Source organism: Oryza sativa, chromosome 5 (genome assembly GCF_034140825.1).
Source record: "Oryza sativa Japonica Group chromosome 5, ASM3414082v1".
Lineage (NCBI taxonomy): Eukaryota > Viridiplantae > Streptophyta > Magnoliopsida > Poales > Poaceae > Oryza > Oryza sativa.
This window is the reverse complement of record NC_089039.1, coordinates 18947416-18973781: the sequence shown is the minus strand read 5'-3', so window position 1 is coordinate 18973781 and position 26366 is coordinate 18947416. Positions and strand designations below refer to the sequence as shown.

At 40.5% G+C, this 26366-nt stretch overlaps 3 protein-coding genes across 3 annotated transcripts; 1 reads left to right on the top strand and 2 right to left on the bottom strand.

The window, feature by feature from the left end:
- Nucleotides 1-97: 97 nt before the first annotated feature.
- LOC4338674 (cyclin-dependent kinase C-1-like) lies at nucleotides 98-3852 on the bottom strand. Its single transcript, NM_001420483.1, has 12 exons — nucleotides 3612-3852; nucleotides 3437-3518; nucleotides 3248-3338; nucleotides 3120-3149; nucleotides 2916-3028; nucleotides 2746-2818; nucleotides 2523-2643; nucleotides 2306-2423; nucleotides 1340-1479; nucleotides 1207-1264; nucleotides 1011-1081; nucleotides 98-907 (listed from the first exon to the last, which is right to left on the bottom strand). The coding sequence occupies exons 1-12, from the start codon at nucleotides 3719-3721 to the stop codon at nucleotides 355-357; spliced, it is 1560 nt and encodes a 519-aa protein (NP_001407412.1). The 5' UTR covers nucleotides 3722-3852; the 3' UTR covers nucleotides 98-354.
- Nucleotides 3853-5048: 1196 nt separating this feature from the next.
- Nucleotides 5049-9748, bottom strand: LOC4338673 (E3 ubiquitin-protein ligase RLIM). Its single transcript, NM_001420479.1, has 6 exons — nucleotides 9158-9748; nucleotides 7836-8678; nucleotides 7559-7762; nucleotides 7309-7463; nucleotides 6426-6536; nucleotides 5049-5509 (listed from the first exon to the last, which is right to left on the bottom strand). Exons 1-6 carry the CDS (start codon nucleotides 9425-9427, stop codon nucleotides 5443-5445), a joined length of 1650 nt encoding a protein of 549 aa, NP_001407408.1. The 5' UTR covers nucleotides 9428-9748; the 3' UTR covers nucleotides 5049-5442.
- A 12639-nt stretch (nucleotides 9749-22387) lies between these two features.
- On the top strand, nucleotides 22388-26304 carry LOC4338672 (carbon catabolite repressor protein 4 homolog 4). The gene is made up of 10 exons (XM_015784693.3): nucleotides 22388-22631; nucleotides 22713-22792; nucleotides 22932-22981; nucleotides 23117-23166; nucleotides 23659-23728; nucleotides 24302-24423; nucleotides 24561-24670; nucleotides 25048-25198; nucleotides 25320-25467; nucleotides 25846-26304. The coding sequence occupies exons 1-10, from the start codon at nucleotides 22540-22542 to the stop codon at nucleotides 26140-26142; spliced, it is 1170 nt and encodes a 389-aa protein (XP_015640179.1). The 5' UTR covers nucleotides 22388-22539; the 3' UTR covers nucleotides 26143-26304.
- The last annotated feature ends 62 nt before the right edge of the window (nucleotides 26305-26366 follow it).

Sequence of the window (26366 nt, the reverse complement as noted above, 5' to 3'; positions counted from 1 at the left end):
CGAAAAACATTGCTACAATCCCTACTGGATTCAGGCAATACACGCTCTAACAAACGTAATGCCTAATAGAACACATTAATTTCTTCGACGTGTAAAGTACCATTTTAACTTGTAAAATAGCTGTAATTACCAAACCAACTAGTGAAAATTCAAGACAATTTGCTTGTTGCTCAATTTGTGTATCTCTTATCATTCTTTAATCAAAACGAACAACATTGCTACAATTCCTACTGGATTCAGGGCAATACACGCTCTAACAAAATGTAATGCCCAATAGAATAGATTAAGCACAAGTTAGCATCAACATCAGAGTTTAAGACAATTGGCATAGTGTTGCTGAGTTTAGGTAACGTACTACTGCCAGTTTCCGTACTGCTGCTGGTTGCGAGAACCACCTTGTTGGGGATAATTTGACCCTCGGCCTGGGCCAGAAGGACCATATGGGCCGCCTTGCTGGGGATAATTTGATCCTCCTCCATAGCCACCACCAACGCCACCCCTTGGGCCACCTGTTCCGGCCATTCCACTGCCAGGGTACGGTGGCGGCGGCCCTCGACCTTGTTGAGGGTAAGGGGCATTTCCATAGCTGCCACCACCACCTTGTCCGCCGCGGTTCGGATATCCTCCACCTTGGTTCCCACCCTGTGGATACCTGCTTGAGCCTCCTGGCCCTCTGGGTTTTGCATAGTGATGGCCTGGCCCAGCAGCCATCGGCGCATGGGGGTTGTTCATCGGCTGGCCTGGTCTGATTTGAGGATGGGGCTGTCCTGTTTGTTGAATTGGAGGCAAACGGCCATGTGGTTGAGGATGTTGTGTCTTTTGCCTCTTCGCAGCTTCATCGGCTTGACGCATTTGTTGGCGTTTTTTCTTGGTCTGGAACTCGTGTGAAGATTCATACTTTGGCAAGCTGCATTATTCCAAATGAAAAGGATATGATCAAATAAAGAAAGAAGAGATCCAAAATAGCAACCTTAGATGGCAAGAACAGGAGAGAAGGCCATGATCACTACCTTTTAGGATCACATGGTAGGGGATCAGACCAGAAATACTCTGCATCAAGTGCATCTTGTGCTGATATCCTCTGAACAGCGCAAAATCATGTCAACTTACAGCTCAGTAATGAAATGCAATGACAGCTGAGGAAATACGCAGGTACGGGCATTTCCTATGTCAACAGAGTAAGCAAACTAAAAGAAGAAAATATACCTGTGCTGGATCTAGTGTTAACATCTTTTCAAGCAGATCCAGAGCAAGCCTGTCAAAACTGAAAACAAATAAAGGTTAAGTAACCTGGAAGAGTAGCCAAGCAAGTTTCAAACAATACGAGTATAATACTTACTGCTTAAAGTACTCCTTTACACGTCTCTTCAGTTGGCGGGGAGGCTTGAAATTGTTGTACCAAGGCATTTTTGTGACACCCGGCCAGTTTGATTCATCAGGTGTGCCACAAACATCAAATATTTTGCTCAGTTGCTCTGGCTGCATAAAAAGGCAGAGCGACAAAAGTTCACTCACAAATGTGCATTATTAACTAGATTAAGTTACATATTCAAGCTTCGAATGTATGACAGCAATGAAACAATTCAAGAGACTGATTGCATTTGTCTAAGGTGAGGGAGAGCTAGGTCAGACAGGGAGTTACCGTGTTCAGAGTTCATGTCATGTACAAAGTAACCCCACAGGTCTTGAAACAAATTAAGATTCATAAAGCTGACCCACAGTGAATGTGTTAAGTTCATGTTCCTCTTGGGAAAGCATAAAGGCATTTCTCAACTTCTAAAACAAATTCAGTAAATGAGCATGCACTAGGTGCAAATCATTTTTCGTGTACAGGGCTGCAGGATGAATCATGTTTTTCCCTGGTGGCTGCAGCAGCAAAGTTTAATTTATGACTGAAGGCAGTACACTAAATATAGGGAACTTCCTAAAGTTTCATTCTACCTTCTAAATTGCACAAATCTATCAATTTGTTCCATTATCTATACACTCTGGTTTCACTTTCACATGTATGCAGAAGTCACATCACTTCATCAGAAAGCATTCTTAAACATAAGTTTTGTCGATAATCATAGTAATAAACAGAAACAGCTGTTAATAGCATTTAAACAAATTATGACAACAAAGAATCCGTATTTCTTTTGGTCAACATGAGGTAGAATCATAAATTTCCTCAACGGTAGCACAATAAGATATTAGTTCAGAACACATCCAACTCCAAGATACCAAGACTAGTAAAAAACTTACCATATGAATTGCTAATCCTAAGATAGTGATGTTACTAGCTCAAATCCTGAAGAAATCGTACCTCATTCTTTCCTGGCAGAATTGGCTTTCCATTGAGAAGCTCTGCAAAAATACAACCGACAGACCACATGTCAACTGCTGGTCCATACTTGGTGCTTCCGAGCAGCAACTCTGGAGGTCTGAAAATCATTGGCAAATGGTCAGCATGATCCAAGCAAAAACTAAATACCATAACACAATATGCAAAATTCAATGGCAAGTTCATAATTCTGCAATACCTGTACCACAAAGTGATCACACGATTAGTGAGATTTCCGTTATGATCATTTGAAAATGATCTTGCTAGGCCAAAATCAGCCAGCTTCAAGTTACCTTCATTGTCTATCAAGAGATTGGATCCTGCAAGAGTAGATTTTGAATCAGGAATATTTTAGCATAAAAACCACAAAATCATGATCACTATGAGATGAATAAAATGTAACGAAGCTTAGTGTTGTATACCTTTAATATCACGATGCAGAACTTGATTAATGTGACAATAATGAAGGCCTGTAAGGAGTTGCTTCATGTAACACTGGTACAAGAGGTTATACCAGTTATCTTGCCATCATTGGATCAAGAACTACCTCCTAGCAAACCAAGAGCCATCATAACATAATGGATGGTTTTACCTTAATCTGCGGCACGGTGAAACGCATCCCAGGCCTATCTGCCAACCCAGTCAAGTCATGGTCCATGTACTCGAAGACCATGTAAATGCTCCCCTTGTACTTGTTACCATGGACTATACAACGACATAACAACTTCAACATAAAAAAAAATATATGCAGCAACCCAAGAATATCAATATTTATCGTTCTTTTAAAAAGCCGTACTTGGTTTCCCCTGCTCATCTCTCTCCGGTCCTGCAACAATTAACCAAATCCATCAATTCCTCTGGATACAGAGGATGATTTTTCAGTAAATCACAAGATGTTCTACTATGTCGAATCATTGGTTAAACCTGGCGAGGTGACGATCTCCTTGAGCTGGATGACGTTCTGGTGGTGCAGCTTCTTGAGGATTTTGATTTCGCGGATTGCAGTGATGGGGAACTACGCCAGATACCGTAACGATGAAGAATACATCAATCAAACCAAAAAAAAAGAGAGAGAGACACAAAATCGCCGGAAACAGGGGCACGGATACTTACGCCCTCGCGCTCGTTATCCATGCGGATCTTCTTGAGCGCGACGATCTCCTGCGTCTCCGTCTCCCTCGCCATGTACACTTGCCTACGAACAACGCAGCCGGATTGGAACGGCGTTTTTCAAGGGATTAGAAATCGAATTGAGATTGGGGGGAGAATCGATAGGTTCGGGGCTTACCCGTATGTGCCCTCGCCGATCTGCTCGAGCTTCTCGAAGCAATCGACGCTGCGGGAGCCCCACGACGGCGACTCGTCGAGGTTCAGCTGCCCCGGCGCCGCCACCGCCATGGCTCTCTCTCTCTCTCTCGGGAGCCTCGCCTTCGCTACGCGTTTCTTAGGGTTTCGACTTCCGAGGGGAGAGGAGCTGAGGAGGGAACGACGGGGCGAGTTTTTTTTTTCCTCTCTTTTAATTATCAGCTATTTTTTTTAGGTTTTTCTTTCCTTTTTCTTTTCCTTTTCGCGTACGGATCAGCCGTTGCAGAGGGTATGGGTATACCCACGGCAGCCCATACCCATACCCATACCCATGGTAGCCCAGCCCTCACCGAATCTTACCCATACCCACTGGGTATATGGGTAAACAACAAAATGCTAAAAAATAGGGTGCGTCGCTACTGATACAATCGAGTGAAAATTTTCATACATTTTCACGGGCCAAACTGTTGAATGATAGTTTCTTTAAAAAGTTATATAAATTTGCTTCAAAAAAATCATATTAATTTACTTTTTAAGTTTTAAGTAATTAATACTTAAATTAATCGTGTGTTAATGGCTCATCTCGTTATGTATCTTCTCAGTATTTTTCTTTTGGGTCAACTGTACATTTGACCTATTTTAAAGTTGCGGTAAATTGTATTCCTCATCAATAATGTCAGGCTCCGGCCTCAAAGGAGCTAGGGTACGGCAATACCATTGTAATCTAGCAATACCATTGTAACCGCTAGAGTGCAAGACGAGGGAAGAGAAGGTTAGGGGACGTACATGTCCTTGTAGAGAAATTTGAAATTATGCCATTGTAAAAAATGTAAGTCTCGTTAATATATCACTCTATAGATTGGTTTCGTTAATTTACTACTCTCAAACGCTCATCATTGACAAAATATTTTCTTAAACCAAAATACCCTTCTTTCCCATCTTTAATTCTCCCTCCCCCTCCCCCAATTTGTGCTTGCTGGTGACGACAGATTGGAAGTTTTTATCTAAGTTGGGTTTGGCAATCATAACATGAGTTGTATTCCACGTGGATTTTCGCATTAATCCAAGTGGCATCGCCCAACATCCCAAATTGGAAGTTTTTATCTAAGTTGGGTTTGGCAATCATAACATGAGTTGTATTCCACGTTAGAGCGAGTCTAATAGATTAAATATAGCAAGACTATGAGCTCATAGCATGGTAATTGGTGTATATAACCATTTTTTTCGTTTTCCTCCGTTTGGTTGTACAATAAACATTTAGCTGATGGCAGTTTTGTCTATACTTACATTTAGCCGATGATTGTATACGTGTATACAACAAGACTATAAGAGTTATACTTCATTTATCCTTAAGAAGATACTAAGCGCATTATAATCATAAGATACTCCTGCACTGCCAGGTAGCCACAAACTGCCTCTTTGCCTCATCAAACCCATATAGCATGAAAAATCTATTGATTGCTTCAGCATGACAACACAATTTTGAAAGTTGTCGTTGGCTGATGCATCTAAAAAGACAGTCATCGTCTCAACAAGTTCAAACAACACTCAAAGAAAACGTATAATGAAATCCTAATATCAACAAACTTCCCTTGCCATACAAGAATTCCAAATTCACATGGCAGTTCATCGATTTTATAACAGGGATGACTGCGATGCAAATTTGCCACCACATGAAGGAGCACTCTGAGTTGTCCTGATCGAAGGAGGGAAAGAATATGTGAAATTACACCTGAAACACGTGTATTACAAATTCTGTTGGGATTGGATCAGAAACAATGTCAGAAGCTCCATTTTTCTCACAGAAGAGAAGATCATGTGGTTTTTCCAATGCCTGATGCATTGGATCTGCAGACATCACCACGACAAAGTGGACAAACCCTGAAAGAAAAGGGTTATGTTCATATTAGCAGGATGGCATATCTTGGTAGCTCTAAAATATAAAATGCTAACCTGACATCTACTCTTATCACACATATATATGAAGCCAGATGTTTTGAGCAAATTGAGAAACTAAATTCAGAGAAAAACTCATATGGTTCTACTACGTAGCTCTTAGCTTTATTGGAGAAAGTATATCTAGGTTAGGATACCAAAGTTTAAAATATTTAAGCCAAGTATGTTTCGTCCTTTTATTGGCTGTGTGCATTTTATGCAGAGGCCGGGGGTGGGCTTAGTTGAAATGTATCATCTTGGTTTATTTGACTGAGTCTTAATAAAGCTTCCATTATCTAAAAAAAAAGTACTACAAATGTGGCAATCAAGAACTATTTCGAGTACACATCTTGATGCAAAGAAAAATATTTAAAATATCTATACAACCAATGATCTCAACTAAGAATTTATAAACGTACATGTATAAATCTACTTTGCTGAAAAATTGAAATCTTTTTGTATTGTAATTAACCTATATTACTATACTGGCAGAACCATGTCAAAGAGAAAATGAGTATTCGATCGCATGGTGTTCAGTTGAAAACTCACTTAACAGGAAGATAACAAAATTGCAAAAGAAGACATGGGGTTGGGAATTATTTTTTCGTTTATGATTGGATTTTGTAGTCTAAAAAGAATTGGCACCCAATTCCCCACACGCACCCCTGAAAAACACGAAGCATGTAGGTCTTTTCAGTACATAATGTTGCTTTCTTAACTGTCATTTACTCAAGTTATGTTAGAACACTTATCAAGGAACAGCTATAGAGCTCTGACATAAAGAGGTAACAATAGCATGTTGACCGCAGTTCTGTTCATTTACTTATGCAAATTATAAATTATTTAGATTAATCCATCATACCTGTGTATCTCTTTCAACCATTTATCTACGCATGTTAGATGAAATTCATGATTGCATGGAAGAATACGGACACAGTCTCCCTCGGCATATTCAACAAGGCAAATGTAGCATCTGCATAGCAAGGAAAAGATGAGAAGTTGCAAAATGACACACTTTTCTTTAGATTTATTCAACGATAGTACTAAATAATTCTACAGTAGAAAAATTTACAGACGCAACAGCCTAAGCTGGAAATGAACTAGCAGCTCAAATGCCCTATGAAGAGAATAGCAATTCTGTTATATTGCGAGAAGCCAAGAATTAGCATCCATGGGCCCTTTCTTATACTCAGCTTAAAATTTGGAATTTCGGACCACGCATGATACATCACAACATCTAGTCAAAGTATCAAAACTTTTGAGTACTAACACCAGTTCTATTTAGTTTGGATGAGTAAAAAAGTAGATGTGAAGAAATGTCTCATAAACTACATTCATGGTACCATAGTTTTATAGAATTTTATAAATAAATAAAAGCAAATTTCAGTGGAAAAAGGTTGCATCCATAGACCATGCACTTAAATGTTGACTTAAAAATGGCATGTGTTTGTGGCTAGATAGAGCGTTGATAGCAACTCAATACCGCTCATGTCTTCATCCAAGCACTTGATGGGTGATCAAATAGCACAAATAATCTTATGCCTATGCAATTAAAAGACATAAGATCTTAATCACTCTAGACATTCACAGTTTTTTACTTGCCTCTGCTTCACTTGTCCTCAAGATTTAGTTTTAGACTCTGAACTTTGTGGGCAAATAATAATGGCTATAAATTGAGCATGGGTAGAAGTTCAAATATTGAACTAAAAATGTTAAATAATTTCTATACAAGCTCAGTGGCTTACTGTGCAGCCTCCTCAGTTTGGTGTTTTAATGATCTCCTGTATACTTTTACAGGAAGACGCTCGACAACCTCCTTTGGAGCAGGAACGGACCCAATTGAAGAAAACGATGGCCTTGAGGATAAGGCAGCAGACTGTTGGTGGATCTCATCCAGAACCTGATGTGTATAACCATATGGAATTATGGATGCAATTTAACATTTTTCTCCAGTAAAAGAAAGCGGCAATAACTACAAACAATTGTACTACTTACCTCAAAAAGTGCTTCTGCTAACATAACGATTCTTGATATGCTAGCTCTTGTGTTTGTTTCTTCATCAGAATTTCCTGGTCGACTGCTCGTTCTGCAATTACAATTTCCCGTTCTATGCTGACCAGATAGTATGCATGATCTCTCATGTCCTGATAGTCCTGATAGATTTTCATACCTGCTGCCCAATCTTTGGAGAGCTCGGACCTGTTAAGAAAGCAAACACATTAGTATGTATAGCTGAAAACTAAAGGCTCAAAATAGTTGAAACACAGATCACCTGAGATCGTATCCTCCTCCTCTCAAGAAAAGCTGATCTGCGCTCCAGTAGATCCCGATTATTGGCCTCTCTTAGAGTTGCAGAGTCGGTTGAAGAATCCAATTGCAGTTCAGAATTTCTCTCTGAATTAGTCCTTTGCATGATTGCTGAATTTTGCCTGGCACTAGCATTTCCTGATGGCCATATTGCCCTATCGTAAAGAAGTGAAGGGGTGAATAACCCATCTGAGAATGGAGTCCTCCTAAGAACTCTGTCACGAAGACGTCCAACACTCAACGTTCGGCTGAATCGAACACTGCCTTCAAAAGGTTCCTGAGGTCCCATCCTTCTGTTGGAATATCTCAAGTTAGCATTGTCGGATTCTAGCAAATTTCTCCTAGCCTGATGGGCTGCTCTAGCTTGTGCGGTTACACTATCTCTAAGCATATCCAGAGTCGAATCAATCCCAGCAGTTGATGCACCACCTTGCTGGGAGATGTTTGCATCAGAAGAATTGTCCACATTTCCATGGCCTCCATCAGGATTAGCTGAAGTGGAGAGGTCCGATGAGAGAATGGAGCAGGCTACCGATGATCCCAAGCTGACAGCTCTACTCAACCCGAAGTTGACACCAAAACGTGGCCGTGAACTGTCAGAATGATTTGGTGACTGGTTGACCTCCACCCTGTTGTTGACGGCAGTGGCATTCTGCAATACATCAACATCCTGATCCCTGTTTATATGTGATGAAGGCAATGTTGCCCCTTCACCTGGATGAGATTTAGGGATTGTGGGAGCATCCTCTTCTGATTTGTCCATTTGAGCGATTGAAGGCAGGCTTCCATTCTCCTCTCCCTTGCTAGACTGGAAACACACAAATGCATCATTCTGTTATTAGCAGGGCATCTAATTCATAAAACCACATATTGCTTACATATGAACAGACTTGTCTGATCCCAACAAATTTAATCAATTTCATTATACACTGATTCATACTATGAGTATGGATTAGGAAACTCTCACTATTCATCAAGCTCCACTCACTGTCAAAGCCACTGTAGCCAAATCATGCAGCACTCAGTGAAATCGCATTGGGCAATCTCCCATCCCCACCCAAGTACTAACTCGAATGCTCTGCAGCGAAAACGGTGGAAACCACAAACTCCCCCCAACCACGACTCGACATGAAAAACAAGGCAATCGCTCAACAAACACGAGATCTAGCCCCAGTCCATCGATGGAAATGCACGCATACGCACACCACTTCATCATCACACGACGTTTGCACAGGCAGCATTCCCGGCTCAGTCAAAGGAAGCGCGGGACGGCGGTGTCCTCCTTACCTCGAACGGCCGCCGCGGCGGCCGTGGCGGTGGCGGTGGCGAAGACGCCGAGGAAGCGTCGTCGCGCGACGGCGTGCCGTGGCCGCGGAAGCAGGAGGAGGAGGAGCTCGGCAGCCGCTGCAGCAGGCCTCTCCCCCTCCCCCTCCCCCTCCGCTGCCCCTTCCCATTCCCCTTACTCGCCTCGTCGCCGCCGGACGCCGACGCCGACGCCGACGCCGACGACGAAGATGACGCCGACGAGGCGCCGGCCTTGCTGCTTCCAGATCCCATCTCGCGCCACCACACCACCACCACCACCAACCCCACTCCCACCTCTACTACAGATGAGCGGATCGGGGCAGGCCGCGCGCCATCACCATCGGCATTGCTCGGATTTCACGCCTCGCTCGCGCGTGCGCGCATGGATGGCCGCGAAAGGGAAGCTAGTAGGAGTAGCTCCGCTCCGCCTCGCTCCTGCTGCTAGCCTAGCAACCACTCTCTCCTTCCTTCCTAGCGAGGCGAGGCGAGGCTTGCGAGGCAGTCAGAGAGAGAGAGAGAGAGAGGAGAAGAGAGGGTTCGGTAAAATTAACTAATGCCTCTCTCTCTTCGATTTGATTGGATTGGATAGTTACCAATAATGGCGTCCTCGTGGACTTCAGCCTTACGATGAGTGTGCAATAATGCACTCTCCTCTCTCTCCGAGACAACTCCTCGCTTCCTTTCACCGAGAATTTCCATTTTTCTACTCTCAAATTTACTCTCTTTTTTATGCACACCCTTACTACATTTGAGGTTAATCAGATCCATATCATTGTGATTTTGAACGATTGAAAAAATATCTTTATTATTCGTTAAACTAGTTGAGTGCCATCATCGGTATACATCTGAAATTTGAATCATGCAATTACATTGCCTTGAATTGCCATCGAGCTTCTTTTTTTTATCTCTAACGTATCATCCTATTCATACGTCTTAGGTCATTCAGGCAGGGGCAAACGTGTCCATATAAAAATACGGTAGAGAAAAAAATGAGCTCGCTGACGATTGAAGACAACATAATGGCACAATTCAAATTTCAAAGGAATACCAAATGGTTTTTTTTTTCAGTCAATCAAATTTGCAATGGTACGATCGAATTAACCCTAAATTTTACAGCTACCGCACTACGAAAATGTTCAGTTTCTCATGAGATACGTATACTACGGTTCTTATGAGCGTGAATCACAATCTTGATTCAATAAGGAATTAAGGATCGTTTCATGCACTGTTCACGTCAGTATAAATCCAAGAGGATGCTGGTAAGGGCAGCGGTACATAGTATACTCCCTCTGTTCTATAAAAAAAACGAATCTAAAATCGGATGTAACATATCTACGTTCAGATTCGTAGTACTAGTATATGTCGTATCCGGTATTAGATTGATTTTTTATGGAACGGAGGAAGTACTAGTACAGTGTACTCCCTTCATCCCCTAATACGAGGGATTTTGATATTTTATTTGCACTATTTGATCATTCGTCTTACTCAAAAAAAATTGAAATTATTATTTATTTTATCTGTGACTTACTTTATTACCCAAAATACTTTAAGCATAACTTTTAAATTTTTATATTTGCACAAATTTTTTAAATAAGATAAATGGTCAAACAGTACAAATAACAAGTTAAAATCCCTTATATTATATTAGGAGACGGAGTGACTAGTACAGTACGCTCGTAGTAGCAGGAGTACACTCGTAAGAGTGGTACAGTACTATGCTTGCGCTGGTAATAGGATTGTGGGAAAACGTAATACAAGAGTCCCGTCCTGTAAACTGTGTACTACTCTCTCTGTTTACAAACCCTACTTTTCGTGTGCAACTTTAACTGTACGTCTTATATGAAATTTTTTATAATTCGTATTTTTATTATTGTTAGATGATAAAACATGATTAATATTTTATGGGTGACTTGTCTTTTTAATTTTTTTTTATAATTTTTTTAAATAAGACGGACGGTCAAATATTAGGCACGGAAACCAAGTTTTTTTTAGGGAAGGAGTACAATGTAGTATAGTAGGTGATGTGAGTCGAGACGAGAGGATAATTGATGGTGGCAGATGCGCGGCCGGGGCGGGGATGGTGGGGGCCACCCGCAACACAAAATCCAGCGGAGCAGTCAGCTGCCTGGGGGGCAGGCGGTGCTGTAGCTTCGCTCGTCGTGCCGATCGAAAAACTCCTCCGCCCCCACCCCGCGCGACTTGTCCGCATGTGGAGGCACGAGGCACAGGATGGCAGACGAGACCGAGACCGAGACCGCCCTACTAGCCGAGAGAGAGTCCGAGACCGAGACCGCGACCGCACAACGGAGCGGAGCGCGGCGATACATCGCCCACGTTCCCCGTCCGCTTTTGCCGCCCGCCCGCGCGCACACGCACCACGCGACGCGCGGCGCGGCAGCAACCCGGCCAACCCGCCGATGCCTCGGGTGGGTGGGTGGGTGGGCGTGTGGTTGGTGTCCGCGGCCGCGCGGCGGATGGGTGGATCCGGGCGGGGGGCGTGGGGTCTCTCGCGGCGGGGGCGCCGGTTTTTGATTTCGAATTGTCGTTGTGGGTGTCTCGTCTGCCGTCTGCCGTCTGCGTCCGTGTTTCGTTAGGCACTGTGGCGCGCGGTACGGACACCTCTGGTGGTGGTGGTTTTCGGTTTGACCGGATCGTGCCGGCGTAGTCTGATGACAGCAGAACGGCTAGCTTGTTTTGTTGGGTTCGGCCGCTTTAATTAGCCTTGATGCTGTATTTTCAAAACTTTTGAATTGTTTAATTATTCGTAGATTATCCATGCAATTTAATTTAATATTTCAGCGTTTAAATTTGAGTGATTTGCATTTAGGCTATCTTTTACTACCTCCATCCCAAAATAAGTGCAGCCATGAGTTTTCACGCCTAACTTTGATCGTCCGTCTTATTTAAAATTTTTTTATAATTAGCGTTTTTGTTATTATGAGATGATAAAACATGAATAGTATTTTGCTCGTGACTTATGTTTTTAATTTTTTTTCAAAAAGTTTTCAAATAAGACGAACGGTAAAAGTTGGGCGTGGAAAACCATGGCTACATTTATTTTGGGACGGAGAAAGTATTGACTAAGGGATTGTTTGTTGCAGCTTAAGATTATTGTAATCTAGATTATTAAATCAGATTACTCTAAACTGGATTATAATAAGCTAACATAAAATAAGCTACGAGTTGTTTGTTTCTCTGGATTATTGAAGGCATCTTAGGGTAGTGGGTTTTTAGCCACCCAATAATCTGGAAAAAGCTCCTCCAAGGAGATTATTAGATTATAGTAATCTGGCTTATAGATTATAATAATCTATCATAATAATCTATTTGTCTGTTTCAGCTTACTCATAGTAATCCATATTATAATAATCCTAAGCTGAATCAAACAGGGCCTAAATTTCACTTTAGGCCATTTTCACCCAATTTTAAATTGCCAGCCGCCTCTAGCTCAATCAAGAACAAGTTGATCATCAGTTGACAGTTGTGGTTTGTGGGTCCGAGAGATATTGTGGTTCGTCGTAATTCGTCCTCCAACTACGTGCTAAGCCCCACGTCGTTGTCGTTCACGTTCCCAAGTACTACTTGGTTCTCGAGCTCAGCCCCACCGCACCATCTAAAGATCGAGTTTCGCCCCATCATCGATTCCCTCGATTTCCCACTAGATCTTGATGAACCCTGAGTTCCTCTCGACACTCAAGGCTGTTGTTGGCCCGATCTTTCGGTGAGTTGTGATAACTACGATTTGGGAGAAACGTTGACGATCCGACTACAACCGTACGAGACGTTGTGTTGCGCCTTAGCGATCGATACACCTCTCCGCGGGTTGCTGATCTTGCCGGTGCAGATCAACCCTATTCCTGCAAGCAAATCGAAGAAACAAGCAAGAACAAGATAAAAGCAATCTGATATTGCAAATAGGAATTTAATACAAATGATAAGTTGGGGTTCCGAAGAACAAGCAGACGGACGGTCTAGCCGACACGCGCGCTGCAAGCAAATAGCAATGGCTAAACTTTAATCTAACAAAACCCAAGAAACCCTGAAGGGGTACCTAACTATATAAATAGGGGTGGGAGGACGACCTAGGGGTGCCTAGGGTCGTGCTCCACCTGGCTGGGGCGCACCCCACATGGGCCCCACCTGGGCCGGGGTCCCAGACGAAGTTACAAGCCCATAGGCCCATTATAGGTGACGCAGCACCTTGTTGCTTCAATTGCGGCTCAATAAGATGGAATTTCGCAATGAGGCTGGATCCATTGGAAAGAGGACTCCAAGAGCTTTCCATCAAGTACTCACGGGCCGAAAACGGAGGTCGTATGCAGATTCGGCAGCCGTTTGAAGTCAGCAGTGTAGTAGGTGGCCGAATCGGATTCCAGCACTTGGAGGACTTGATCTTGATATCTTCTTGTTCATCCATGATGTGAGCAATGGTTGCATCTGTGGTAGCCATGGTCACATCATCCTCCCCTTCTTCACGGAAAACCGTCCTCGGTTTTTCCATATGGTGCTCTTTGCGTAGTCCATTTACAACAACCTGTTTCTTCCAGTCAAAACAAGGCAAACTCGAGACAATTTGGTTAGCAATAACATTTCGCTCTAGCTTGCATGTTTTATCCACATGTATAGGAGGTTCTAAATCTGAACATATGTAAACTCTATGCACCAAATATATTCCTCTATCATCAGATTCGCCAAATATATGAAAAATAGCAGTAGTTGGACAAGGCAAATCAGACTTAGCAAATAATTTCTTCTTCAAATTATCGAGCTCACAAAAATCATCAAACTGAACATAGCCCAAAGTATTTAAAGAAGATAGCAATTCACGTTCCTGTACTTCATTAGCAATATGAACAACATGCTTAAAATCAGCACATAAAGAAACACTAGAAATAGCATGTTCATTCACTAGTTGTGGAATGGATATAATAAGTGAAGCATTATCACACAACTCTTCTTTATCACAAAGAACAGCGAGTAAATCAACTTGTGACAAAGGAATTCCAGCAGTTGGTTCCACTAATGGTTGCTCTGCTATAGCATAAAAAGTGGACGAATTCAATTCATTAACAACACACTCACCTTTATTAATTTCAGCACCATTAAGTTTACCTTTGATGCCCTCTTCAGATAATGGAGGTGCCTCGACTTTGAGTGTGATCAATGGGACTGGCGGCTCTTTCATGTCTCTCTCCTCCTTTTCATGATTATGCACTTCCTGCAAATGGTTAGTAATAGAAGACAAAAACATAGCATGTTGCTTCTTCATGTCCTCCTCTATTTTACTTTCAGCATTGCAAGCAAGTTGTAACAAATGAGAAAGAGATGTATATCTTTGACAATCAAGCATGTCCTGAATTTCTTTGTTAAGCCCACATAAAAACCTCAATTCTTTAGCTTCTTCGCATTCATCTAAACCACAACGTAATAAACAAGCTTGCATATCATGATAGTATGAAGTAACAGTTCTGGTATCTTGTTTTAAACATTGCAGTTTGTTGAACAAAATGTCAGCATAATACATGGGAACATAAACATATCTAAAATATCGTTTCAGGTCTTTCCAAGATTGTGGTATTTTGTTATGCCTACAAAGATGTTTCCAATCATTAGAAGCATGTTTAATTAAAACACTAGAGGCACACATAACCTTTTGTTTCTCCGACAAGACATGCTTTTGAAATTCACTATCAACCGCTAGCTCCCAATTAATGTAAGCACGAGGATCATAGTTTCCCTCGAAATAAGGCAGTGCAGATTTGATCTTACCTAGAACATCATCACTTACCTCATAATGGTCATGTTGATCCCTCCTCATGTCTCGACGAAGATGTCGATGTTGAGCACAGCTATCCCCAATTATCTTGCATATCCCTGCCATTGTTAGTAGAAAACAAGAAACATACACAAAAATATGCGCGTTCCTATTAACTACTAGGTAGTGGCAGCTCAAAAATCGCACACACTCAAGCTTTTAACCAAGCTCTTACAAGATCTTACCAATGCAAGTGGAATGGTGACATACACCGACTCAACCAAGCACCCCAATGAAGGTTGGATGTATCGATGCCTTGGCAAACACTTGCGGTACGGCTGTAATCAAATATGTGGAGCTCTGGGTAGGCTTAAATATGTAGCAAAGGAATAGCAAATGCTCAAATCAGATAATGCAAAGTTGAATAATTGTTCAAAGTCAAGTACCGTGCTGGTCCTAGGCTAGAACGTACTAGAGACGCGAGCCTAGACACAAACGATACCACAAGATAGCACTAGGAACAACTCATGCACAACTCTGATATATGAAGTTTAGCTCAAACATAACAGTATTTTCTCTTTTCTTTCTTTCTTCTTTCTTCTTTTCTTTTTTTTCCTTTTCTTTTCTGTTTTTTTTTTGTGTGGCTTTTTTTTTCTTTTTTTTTGCACCTTTCTGCCTTTTTTTCACTTTTTTCTTGATTTTTTTTAACAAAAACTGACTCAAGGACCTTAATGTAAGATTACAGGGACTCAAACATAAATATAAAATTTACAGGGACTCAAATGTAAAAGTCTAAACCCAAAATTAAAATTATACAAAAAATGGAATGCTGAATTTATGCCGGTTCCGTTTTTCCAAACAGATCTCGAAACCGACACCAAACAAAAATTCGCCAAGGTGTTTGACACAACTCGGAACGGTGGAAGAGAGGGAGGGAGTCGGACTCGGCCAAAGGGGCGAGTGGGACTCGGCCAGGAGGTGGAGTGGATGGCAGCCGAATTTGGTGTATGGGATAAAAAGGGAACTGATTTTTAACCAATCCAATCTACTATATCTTTCCAAAACAATCTTGACTACTTCCAAAATCAGATATGGTAATTCACCTTCCTCCTCTCGTGCACGACACAGGCACGGCCAAAACAAACACACACAAGGATCGGCAAACTCTAGATGCAACTCAAGAACTCCAAAACTAACCGACAGAAACTTCTGAAAACTACAAAAATAGAACCGTGGCAGCGAGCCGATTCCGTTTTCGTAGGTCCCGACAACAACAGAGACACGGTGGCAGCAACGACTGTGGTACAAAACGTGACCAGAACTCGAAACTCTAAACGAACTAGACGCTAAGACCAGCAACACGACGTGACGATGCAACACAAAATTCAACAAAGCAAAAACTGAAAAGAACAATGCAATGGCACAATATGGCTAGGTAAATGATACGAATTTTTTTGTATGGCTATTTTCTGGTTATAGGAAGATAAAAACTCACCGAGCAACGAAAGCTCTGATACCACCTGATGAACCCTGAGTTCCTCTCGACACTCAAGGCTGTTGTTGGCCCGATCTTTCGGTGAGTTGTGATAACTACGATTTGGGAGAAACGTTGACGATCCGACTACAACCCTACGAGACGTTGTGTTGCGCCTTAGCGATCGATACACCTCTCCGTGGGTTGCTGATCTTGCCGGTGCAGATCAACCCTATTCCTGCAAGCAAATCGAAGAAACAAGCAAGAACAAGATAAAAGCAATCTGATATTGCAAATAGGAATTTAATACAAATGATAAGTTGGGGTTCCGAAGAACAAGTAGACGGACGGTCTAGCCGACACGCGCGCTGCTAGCAAGTAGCAATGGCTAAACTTTAATCTAACAAAACCCAAGAAACCCTGAAGGGGTACCTAACTATATAAATAGGGGTGGGAGGACGACCTAGGGGTGCCTAGGGTCGTGCTCCACCTGGCTGGGGCGCACCCCACATGGGCCCCACCTGGGCCGGGGTCCCAGACGAAGTTACAAGCCCATAGGCCCATTATAGGTGACGCATCACCTTGTTGCTTCAATTGCAGCTCAATAAGATGGAATTTCGCAATGAGGCTGGATCCATTGGAAAGAGGACTCCAAGAGCTTTCCATCAAGTACTCACGGGCCGAAAACGGAGGTCGTATGCAGATTCGGCAGCCGTTTGAAGTCAGCAGTGTAGTAGGTGGCCGAATCGGATTCCAGCACTTGGAGGACTTGATCTTGATATCTTCTTGTTCATCCATGATGTGAGCAATGGTTGCATCTGTGGTAGCCATGGTCACATCAGATCTGAAGTTAATGAGTTGATTGAGCATATATTACTCTTTGGGTTTGGAAGTAATTTGTTGATTAAATGCACCAGATGGATGTGTTGGATCTGAAGATACTAGTTCATTTGTTCAAACCAATTTATTCAGTTTTTTTCTATGATTTGCTCACATGAAGGTCATAATTGAGGATATTTCACTCTATTTTTATCACCTACTCAACCAAAAATTAATATTTTAGTGACCATTGTGTCCGATAGCAAATAGCCGCATTTTAAGAGTGTCTTTTCCCAAAGATTGAGTTCTGCCATGTCTAGAAACTAAATCCACAAAGTCAATATTTATTGTGACAAATTTGGCCATAACATAACCATCATTTAGTAAAGAACAAGATTGATGATCCGGCTATCAAATGACGTGGATTAATATCTAACAATTAATACACCCCCACCTTAAATAAAAAAATATTACACCCACCTCTCGAATATCGGGTCATTTTGATTTTGAGATATGTATTTCCATGTCTAAGGTTAAGTATTAGCTAAGTTGTGGCTAGCCATATTTTTTTTGCAAAATTAGATTGTTTGTTTCGCAACTAAGGTGTGACAAAATCAATCCGTTTGTTGTTTGGATTGCCACAAAAAATGTTTGGAAGTAAGTTGTGGTAGTTGTTTGAATTGCTACCACACGTTAGTAAAAACATCTTGATACCATAGTGCCTTCTAACGAAACAATCACATTTCATGTAACAGACCACCATCCAGAACCGTGCAGCCCAACCTACATTGGACGAGCGGACCCACTTACACATACCACCCCACTTACATTTTTGTTTTCATTTCGTGTAAAAGGGTTAACCCATGAGTAATATGGTTGGAGGGGCTAGCCCTTATAAGTAGGCTTTGCCCTTGCTAAACTAGTAATGTGGTTCTAAACATGTACACACAGCTCTCATGGGTAACACATGTCAGATCCTAATTGAAATATGGTACTAAAGATATACACACAAATCATGGATAACACAGGACAAATCCTAATTGGGTTAGAATGTCACATCCCCCACCCAAAGAAAAGACCTGATGTCTCTATCAGTCCAACTTACCCGCATATCTAAATGTCCGAGAACACACCCCCTCTTAGTGTACGTACAACACACTCTTCAAAACCGCGCAGCCCAGCCCATCTGATGAGCAGGCTCACTTACACCTTCGTTCTTGTTTCATATAAAAGGATTAACCCGAGAGTGATATGGTTAGAGGGACAAGCCCTTGTAAGTTTGTTCAACTCTTGCTAAGCTAGCAATATAAACATGCGCACACATCTTTCATGGTCGCACATGCCAAATCCTAATTGAGCCAGGATGTCACATTCCAGCAACAAGATACATATGTTTGAATAATATTACAAGCACAATAGACTTTATATTCATTGAAATAGTACCATTCCAAAAGGTTGGAGTCTAGTGCAAGATATTCAAATATTAGTTTAGTGGAGGAATTACATTATAGTAACACCCAGTCAAGTTACAAAACCAACAACCATCTAACTACACGTTTTAGTCGTTCTCCACGACTACACAGCCAAAATGAGCATACAACCAACTAGAATATGGTCTAGACATCATTCATCAACCCACATAGCGAAAATGAGCAAACTACTAAAAAATGTTCCCCAAATAATGACTTTCATATCTTCACCAATTTCCAATGGAGAATCAGTAATAGGATGGCTTTCTAAACGCTATGTATTTCCTTTTGTTTAGTTGGTGAGTTTTACAACGTTTTCTCGTCATGTTTCTTTATTATGTACATTTGCATTTGATTCAGTTAAGAACATTGTAATAGGTGACTATAGCTTCTATTGAAGTAAAGGTCAAACTGTCCACTATCTAAAAGGAAAAACATCCACTTTCATGAGCTAAACTTCACGGGTTAGTACATTCTTTCTCATAAAAGAACATAAATTCCCAAGCACTCAGTGTATCAACACTCACATTACACATTAGCCACACTTACCGTTTGTTCTTTTCGAAAAACACACTCACTAAAAAAAGGACCCTTTGATCAAGTGTCACTGTGATTGCCTCTAGTATGTGCCACAAAATTGCACAAGGATTAGTAAGCTATGGGAGGGAAGGATGATCAGTAACAAACATAGAACTTATGGGAGAAGAAAATAACAACGGTGAACCCTGGACACAATATCGCGAAAAGGTAGCAGCCATAAATATAGGTGGAAGAGAATGGCCTTTGCGGTGGTGAACTCACATGTTGAGTGAGTGATATTGTGGCAGTGAGATTTATTTGGTAGCATTGGCACATCATGAGCAATATGCCCGGGAAAAGCACGTCACACTTTTTAGCTAATACGACCTAATGCCCTGTTTAGTTCCCAAAACAAAAATTTTCACGCTGTCAAATCGAATGTTTGGACACAGACATGAAGTATTAAATATAGGAAAAAAAACCAATTACACAAATTGCGTGTAAATTGCGAGACGAATCTTTCAAGCCCAATTGCGCCATGATTTGACAATGTGGTGCTATAGTAAACATTTGCTAATGACGGATTAATTAGGCTTAATAAATTCGTCTCACAGTTTCCTGGCGGAATATGTAATTTGTTTTGTTATTAGACTATGTTTAATATTTCAAATGTGTGTCCGTATATCCGATGTGACAACCAAACCCAATTTTTTTTCCCAACTAACAAGGCCCAAGATCACCCAGATCCAGCGTTGGAACCAAAGCAGAGCCACCATAGGAAGGTGTCTGGGCTCCACTCTCCACTGCATGCAACTACTTGTGTAGTACTTAATACTTCATACTCCCTCTATCCCATAATATAAGGCATGGTCAAAACTGTCACGATCTCCAAAACTAGTCTTTAGCTTCTAATTTCTCATATATAAGGTTTGTAGCAACAACATTATAATCATATGAAAGTAAATTAAAATCTCAATCTAATGATATAATTTTTAACAAATAAAATTTATTTCATATTACACTAAGTGTTGGTCAAATGTTTTAAATGTTGAATCTTGAAATACATGTGCGCCTTATATTATGGGATGGAGGGAGTAATTTTTTTTACCTCATTAGCTAATCAAGCTCATATACAAGTTAACTAAGACCATACTAGCAAGCAAACTAGCAAAGCAATTAAGCCTTGCTAAATCACATATTCAGATGTGTTCGTACCAATAGTAAATAATTTGTAAAGTTATACTATGAATTAGGCTAGGCTTAGTTAGTTTCTGCATAGGGACTGAGGCCTTATTTAGATCCCAAAAAGTTTTGGCCAAAAACATCACATCAAATATTTGGACACATGCATGGGACATTAAATGTGGGAAAAAAACTAATTACACAGTTTACATGTAAATTGCAAGACGAATCTTTTGAGCATAATTACGCTATGATTTGACAATGTGATGCTACAGTAAATATTTGCTAATGACGGATTAATTAGGCTTAATAAATTCGTCTCGTAGTTTACATGCGGAATCTGTAATTTGTTTTGTTATTAGTTTATATTTAATACTTTAAATATGTATCCGTATACTTCAAAAACTTTACGCCCAAAGAACTAAACACACCATGAACTTTTAAGCGGCACGAAAACCGGAACAAGCAATTAACATATGACTAATTAGTTATAATTATCATAACTTTGAAAAATGGGTCCATTTGAATTTTTAAAGGAACTTTTATATAAAACTTTTTTTTAAAAAAATACATCGTTTAACAGTTGGGGAACGTGCTAATGGAAAACAGGAAAGTCGAAATTTAGAGGAGTTTAGAACGGGTCTTACTGCAAGTTTTATAGTAAGAGTAGTTGTCACATCTAATTTTATCCCTATAAGATAGGAGGTGATATAAACAACACACCACATCTACACTACCTCCAGCATACTAACCCAAATAATTTTATTTTATTTGTTTGTCTAATCCCCTCTTTCTTTCATCTCCTTGGGGTTTGTGTCATTGTGGGGAGGTTGCCCCTTGCATGAGGGGTGACTCACCTTCTCTTTCTTCACTTATTTTTTCCACCTCATATCTAATCATATATAGTATTTTTAGGGGCAACATATTAAGCATTAGAGTACTTGCTCTTAGGCTGTGTTCGGGAGGTGAGGTTAAGAACAAAGCGGCACATTTTCTTATGATTAATTAAGTAATTACTTTTTTTAAAAAAATGGATTAATATTATTTTTTAAAACAAGAAACTTTTTGTAAAAAAAAATTATTTAGCAATTTAAAAAATATGTTTGTGGAATACGAGAGAGATGAGTTGGAAACCCAAACGGTCGAACACAGCCAGTGGAACTGGTTATCCATTATTAAGGTTTCTCGAGTTTAAGAAAAAGAACATTAGGATCCACCATTGCCCATGTCAAAATCCAAAACAAAAAGTGATACCCTTTGACATAACAAAGTTATGTGTTTGTCTGGATATACTTATACTGTAAATTAAACTTTCGGCTCAAAATCTCATACGTTGTATACTACAAAACAAAATCATTGACAAAGCTTAATGTAAATCGAAACAATCGTGTCCTAAATTACTAACATCACAGTTTAACTGAGTGATAAATAGATAATAGTCAAAGGGAAAAGGGAAATTATTTGTATGGATGAGTTAAATACTACTCCCTCCATTTCTAAATATTTGACACAGTTAAATTTTAAGCACATGTTTGACTATTCGTCTTATTAAAAACTTCTGTAAAATATGTAAAACAATATGTCTACATATAAGTATATTTAACAATGAATTAGATAATAGAAAAAGAATTAATAATTACTTAAATTTTTTAATAAGACAAACGGTCAACATATTTGAAAAAGTCAACGATGTCAAATATTTAGTAACGGAGGGAATATTACTTATGTATAAAAAGTTTTTTAAAAATCACCCTTTTGAAAACGCAGCATGAATAATTCATTACCTGTTTATAATGTGTCCTGACTGACTCGATAACTTATGGTGGTAGCAAGCACATTCCAATCCGACTAGAGTTAAAAGTGCCGACGAAAACATAATTTGGCTGAAATCCCTTTTCTTATCCCATCCGTGGCCATCTCTGAAAAGGAAAAGGAAAAAAAAAGAAAAGAAAAGGGTATTACTTCAAATATACTGTACACCGGCGCTTCTCACCGACAGATCGGGCCCAGTTATCAGGTTTGAATCAAAACGCTTGAGCGGTGGAGCCACAGCCGTACAGCCGTCGGCGGCGGCGGCGGCGGCGCGACCATCTCCTCGCGGCCAGATGCGCGTGTTCCGGCGCCGGAGAGCCCAACGAATCCGCCGATGCTAAAGCTCCAAGCTTCCCTCCCTCTCTTCCGCCTCCGTCCCCGCCCCAGCTCCCCTCCTCCCTGCGGCCCCCGTCTCCCCTTCGTCCCGTAAGCACACGCTGATCCCCGATTCCAAACCCCTTCCCCCCCTTTCTACTGTTCTAATGGATCGTGACACCGACGAGTCAGAATTTGCAAGCGGCGGATGAGCACCCAGGCGCAGCCCAGTTTCGCCCCTCTCCCCACGGCGCAATCCGAATCCGATGCAGGTTGTGTTTTTTCTTTTCTTGGTCAATCTTAAGAAGCGAGTAATACGATTTTGATTGGTGGTTGATTGCTAGTATTACTTGCAAATCGCGCAGGCCCAGGGTAATTTGTATTAAAACTGTTTTAGTGTTTGGGTTACAGGGGCAGCTGGGTACCAGTTCCGGCTGGTTTCCTACAACATCTTGGCCCAGGTAGGCTGGCAATATGCTGTTTTGTTCTGTTGAGCTGCTTATGGTTCGGTATTTTCTTTGGTGACGATGAGTGGATTACAGTATTCACAGAGGAAAGAAAACTAGCTGCATCTAACTATTTGATCTGTGTTGCAGGTTTATGTGAAGAGTGCGTTTTTCCCGCATTCTCCATCTGCCTGTCTCAAGTAAGCTCTTGACTGACAAGCTTCTTCCTAGAATTCTTTTGGGTTTCAATATTTTCTTGCGACCACTTTAGTGATTCTACTAAGCATTAGAGCAGTGGCAACACACTGCGGTGAATGCCAAATAATTTACTATGAAAGAAAGACATTACATAAATACTATGTTTTGTGTGCATTGCACATTGGTTCCCAACTAGCAGCAATGAGCGCAGCCTTAGTAGCATTCAGGTTGTACGAATAGATTTATTTGTCAACAGTAAGCTTTACGATATGATGTTTGTACATTTATATTTTCGGACAAACTTGAGTTCCATTCTCAGTTCTCACCATGAGTAGACCCAGCCCAAGAACAAAGTATAAAACTATCAAAGGATTGGTGCATCAGTGTGCTAGTTTCGTTTTGTGACTGTAAACAATTTTCCATTTCTGTTCTAGTCCCTGCTCTTCAATCATTCATTTGTGGACTGTATGCTTCCCCTCATGTTTGAGAAACAGGTGGAAAACTCGGTCTAAAGCTGTTCTATCAGAACTCAAGAGCTTCGAAGCTGACCTCATGTGCATACAGGTTGGACAGACTTATGACTTTTTAAGCAACTCATTTTTTTCATGTGGTCATGTACTTGTCATTGATAAATATAGAATGTGAACGTTTTTAAATCATATTATATCCTTATTTGGTTCTATATATGGTTTATGTAACATTCCCCAAGTTTGTATTTAGTGGATTGAAAAATACCCTCCAAGAAAAAACTGCAACATTGATTGGATCCTAGGATAAAGGGAGCATTAATCCCAAGTTCTCAACGTGACAGATTGGAACCTGATACACAAGGTTCCTAGTGCCAAAACACAACACAATGGTGGATAGTAGAAAGTTTTGGCTATTACTGTTTCTCAAAAAAATTATGTAGTCTTCCTCCATTATGCCCAACACAAATTAATTAGTGTTCTACTCATTCAGAAATAAATATTGGGAGGGTTACATATTACATATGATTGTATTGTTTCAATATTTAGTCATGACCTATATTAATGTGTACTTTTGACCCTTTTTTTTCTTCTTTGGAATATTTTTGTCTGCTTTTTTCGTTCTTTGGAACATTTTTGTCTGCTTATTTTTAATATGTGGTTTGCTCAGGAGTTGGATGAGTATGATACCTTCTACAAGAAAAACATGGAGAATTCTGGATATTCAAGTATTTACATTCAACGATCTGGGGACAAACGGGATGGATGTGGCATATTCTATAAACCAAAAAGGTATCCATATTGTTTCAAATAAGTGATGATTAACAATGAGAAGACAAGAATGGAAATTATAGTATGCATGAATGTTTCGATTGACTTGCAAATTAACTTCTCAATATCCCCCTTTTGGGCTATTCTTACTTTTACAGCATGGAACTGGTCCAGAAGGAAGTACTACATTACAATGATTTAGTGGAAAAATATGTTCATACTGATCATGTAAATAGTGATACATCAAATAATTCTTCACCAACAGAAGGTAATGGATCAGCTGCTCAACTTGATATTATCCTGTGAATCATAATGACTTCTTTCATTGGAGGCGACAAAAGGTAAAGTAGTGAGCCAGGCTAAACAAACTACTTACAAGTTACAACATACAAACTATTCTGTCATATCTTGAAAACAAAGAAAGTAGACAAATATTCAAACTCCACATCCAAACTCATGAAGTACAAATTCTTTGGGCCTCCACTATTATGATTCTACCTTTGGACCTTTATCATTAATCATATTCTAGCTAGGACATAGATTTGTCCAATTGCATTCCGTACTTATTTTATGTCTGCTGTATCTGTGGCTAGTATGATGCTCTACCTAAGTTAATTGGGTTAATTCAGTATTATGCTCTTTCAGAAGCAAGCAAGAAGGTGGATAATAACAAGCATGGAGATCCAAATGATCCACGTTTCAGATTGAAACGTGACTGTGTTGGTTTACTTGCCGCTTTCAAGCTTAATGATCCTTGTGATCATATTTTAATTATGGCGAACACACATATTTATTGGCAAGTAAAATGGCCAGAGTTCTCTATTATTCTCGTTTTGAAGATGTTTTTTAAGCCATCTGTCTGTTTTATTTTGTATATCTGTATTGGATCCCCTGTTCATACTATTCTGATTTTGTAGGGATCCTGAATGGATTGATGTAAAATTGGCTCAAGCAAAGTATATTCTTTCAAGAGTTACTCAGTTTGAGAAACTTATCTCGAATAAATTTAACTGTAAACCTTCAGTCATGATTGCTGGTGACTTCAACTCAACTCCTGGTGACAAGGTATGGTCTGCGTCTGCTACATTTTGTTCTTTCAAGCTTAACAGACTTCCGAAACCATCACATGGTGTTTTGTGTTTACAAATGGCTATGAACATGGTGTTTTTTTGAACTTTACTCTCAGTACAATATTCTGGATAGACGTAGGCTGATGTCAATATCAAATACTGTGAACTTGTATGCAAACGACTCATCAAACCATAGTGGGTGATGTAACTTCCGATATGCACATTCTGCATTCTTCTAGGTTCATGCTTTACTGAACGATATTCAAAACTTCAGGCCCTCCAATTAGGAAAAATATTACCTGACCTTAATTCCCAGCTCCGCCGAAATTTCTTGGTTGTTCCACCTCTATAATATGTCACTAATCATTTGCAGGTATACAACTACCTCGTATCAGCCAACTCCGATTCTACGGACGAAGCTCCGATCAAATTACGCAGCCTTTATGCTGCGAATGGAGGGGAGCCAGAGTTCACCAACTGCACTCCTGGTTTTACAGGAACACTGGACTACATATTCTTGTCGGACGGCAGTTCAGTAAAACCTACCAGTCTACTTCGTATACCACGAGGGGATTCTGCCGAAGTCCAAGGAGGGCTACCCAACTTTCACCATCCTAGCGATCATTTGCCAATCGGTGCCGATTTTCAGGTACTCGGCAGCGAAGGCTGATTGCATTTTGCACGGCAGCAACAAATGTCCCCTGGGATCGTTCCCCGTGATTTGTTTGGATTTATTGTAGAAACAGTAGCAAATTTATTAATATCAACCAGAATTTTTGTTACATGGTCTACACATTGGAGGGTATTTGTTATTATTATCTTTAAAGTTTCACTACCAGGATTTCATAGGACTAAAGTTTGTAGCTAGACCTTAAGTTCCTTATGGAGTTATGG

What these genes read in the sequence shown, in the direction of transcription:
- LOC4338674 (NM_001420483.1), bottom strand. Translation starts at nt 3,721, where the DNA reads ATGGCGGTGGCGGCGCCGGGGCAGCTGAACCTCGACGAGTCGCCGTCG. An exon ending in GGAGATCGTCACCTCGCCAG is followed by an intron (nt 3,150 to 3,247) that starts GTTTAACCAATG and finishes TAATTGTTGCAG; the next exon opens with GACCGGAGAGAGATGAGCAG. An exon ending in GTGATCACTTTGTGGTACAG is followed by an intron (nt 2,424 to 2,522) that starts GTATTGCAGAAT and finishes AATGATTTTCAG; the next exon opens with ACCTCCAGAGTTGCTGCTCG.
- LOC4338673 (NM_001420479.1), bottom strand. Translation starts at nt 9,427, where the DNA reads ATGGGATCTGGAAGCAGCAAGGCCGGCGCCTCGTCGGCGTCATCTTCG. An exon ending in CGCCGCGGCGGCCGTTCGAG is followed by an intron (nt 8,679 to 9,157) that starts GTAAGGAGGACA and finishes GTGTGTTTCCAG; the next exon opens with TCTAGCAAGGGAGAGGAGAA. An exon ending in CAAACTGAGGAGGCTGCACA is followed by an intron (nt 6,537 to 7,308) that starts GTAAGCCACTGA and finishes CTTGCTATGCAG; the next exon opens with ATGCTACATTTGCCTTGTTG.
- LOC4338672 (XM_015784693.3), top strand. Translation starts at nt 22,540, where the DNA reads ATGCTAAAGCTCCAAGCTTCCCTCCCTCTCTTCCGCCTCCGTCCCCGC. An exon ending in TCTCCATCTGCCTGTCTCAA is followed by an intron (nt 23,167 to 23,658) that starts GTAAGCTCTTGA and finishes TTTGAGAAACAG; the next exon opens with GTGGAAAACTCGGTCTAAAG. An exon ending in CTGACCTCATGTGCATACAG is followed by an intron (nt 23,729 to 24,301) that starts GTTGGACAGACT and finishes TGGTTTGCTCAG; the next exon opens with GAGTTGGATGAGTATGATAC.